The sequence below is a fragment of the Penaeus monodon genome, chromosome 31, assembly GCF_015228065.2.
Source record: "Penaeus monodon isolate SGIC_2016 chromosome 31, NSTDA_Pmon_1, whole genome shotgun sequence".
In the NCBI taxonomy this organism is placed as follows: Eukaryota; Metazoa; Arthropoda; class Malacostraca; order Decapoda; family Penaeidae; genus Penaeus; species Penaeus monodon.
Window position 1 is genome coordinate 243,588 of NC_051416.1, and position 2,078 is coordinate 245,665.

Consider the following 2,078-nt stretch of genomic DNA (forward strand, 5'->3'; position numbering starts at 1 on the left):
CAACTAAAATAAAATGGAATTATGGTGCCAACGTTTGCATCATAGTATATTCTACCAGCACTTCATGACACCAAAACTGGCATCACTCTATAAAACGAGTTAAGAGAGAAAATAATTCCAAATACTGTCTTTCACAGCACTCAGTCAACCTAACAGGATGTATGGATATTATTAGTGACAAAAAATATTACAATCTTCCCTCAGAAAGTATTAGGGCTAAAAGTAACTGTGTCATATACACCAGCATGCTCCAGAAACTGACTTTGCTGACAAACCTATTGCCATCACAAAGTATTTAAAACCAGCTTAATGAGCATTCCAAAGTCAATTTTAATACAATAAATTTGAAGGTGTATGCACTTACAACAGTTACAGATCCAGTATGACATGGGTATTTTCAGGCCATGTACACTTGCACAACAAGCAAAATTTTGGCAAAGAAAGCATTAACCTTCAAAGTACACACCTTCTGCAAAGGTAATGCCCATAAGGACTCCAAAACCAGAAATTGCTAGTACATCATCAACGCTGGAAGCTGCAATCACTAGGGTTGGGATTCCTTTGTCCATGCCATAGCCTTCCTCAGAAAGCTTTATCATGCAGGGGACAATCACAGCTGGAGTTACAGCTGACAATATAAACCTAGAAGTAAATAAGAAAAACACATTATATGTATAGAGAAAAATAATATAGCAACAGTATCAAATATTCATTCTGTCACTCATGTTTTAAAGGTTACCTTATTTTTAAAATAAAAGGAAAATAACCTTACCCAGCATTAACCCCCAAAGCCATGAAAGCCAAGCAAAAGATGTGTAACAGTGGCCACTGTGATAGTTTCAACAATGCATGGTGTGAAAGCAAGCCTCAGCACCATGAAGCTCAACTCCTTAAGTGCAGCAGGGTCTAGCCCAAGACCAGCCCTGAGAAGTATCACCACCAGTGCAATGTTGCTAAAAGAAAAGAGAAAAAATGCAAAGGTAAACATCATGAAGCACAAAAAAATGAAGCTTTCATTTTTTCTGTGAACTAAATACAAAAAATAAATTTCAAGCTGTATAAGTAGCAAGTCTATGCAATCATCACTCACAAATCATCACAAATGTATCTGTGAAGTCCAGTATTTCTTACAGCAAGAGATCTGAAAAAGTGACTGTTACAAGTCCTAAGCAAATCTTAAACTCTGATATAAAATATCTGATCTAAAATCAGTTTCATAAGACATTCCTAGTGAAAGACATAATGATGCACATACATTAAATCTAACAATCTTAAGCCTATAAAAGTATAAAAGTCATACCAGTGAACTAATACTGGCATTTATTTTCAAACCCTTGAATCCAATTTACTAGCTTTACTAATCCACAGCTGAATTCATAGAAAAATTTTAGAACATGACATTAACATCATATGATTTGATGACAAAAGGAATAACTAAAGTCTTGGCACAAGGTATATCTGACCTAGTTACTTCTGACACTAATATATAACAATGTAGATTACTAGGTACAGTTGTGGAAAGAAGTTTCTGCACCCCTTTGTTAAATCAACAGACTAAGCGGTAACACTGCAGTAGAAGTAGTAGTAATTTGCCAACTCCACAAACGAACAGCACTCAGTGTGTATGGTTGATATGAAAGTTTAAGGTGCATCCATTATATCAGGCAGCCCAAAAAATACTTACTTGAGATTTAAGAATGAAAAAAAAAACAGATGAATGTATTGTGTACTCACCTACTATAACAGACTAATATCATTGTAATTGCTCATCAGCTGACTAGGTCTAACCTCTTTCTTGTAATCACTTCTAAACATTTGTGCCCACCATGTAGATGCCATGTATTTACTTGTTTAGTCTTTTATAGTTATTCATGTATCTAAACACAATTATTTTAATAATTTCATCTGTCATTAAAGCTTTGATACTAACTTATAGCTTTCTTATTTTTTATTTTTTTACATATAATGTCAGTTTGGATGATAAATATCTCATCCACAGTGAAAAATTATTTAAAGGTCCAATTACCACACTAAATGAAAATTGGAAATATGTGTTCTTTGCTGGAGTTCCTTCATTT

At 34.1% G+C, this 2,078-nt stretch overlaps 1 protein-coding gene across 1 annotated transcript in view; it reads right to left on the reverse strand.

The window, feature by feature from the left end:
* LOC119592868 (sodium/hydrogen exchanger 9B2-like) overlaps positions 1 to 2,078 on the reverse strand; it is a gene marked incomplete in the record, with an annotated part of 77,067 nt that overhangs the window by 49,662 nt on the left and 25,327 nt on the right. The window contains 3 exon segments of the mRNA XM_037941763.1: positions 467 to 643; positions 773 to 796; positions 799 to 953. Of these exon segments, the coding sequence (XP_037797691.1) occupies positions 467 to 643; positions 773 to 796; positions 799 to 953 (356 nt within the window).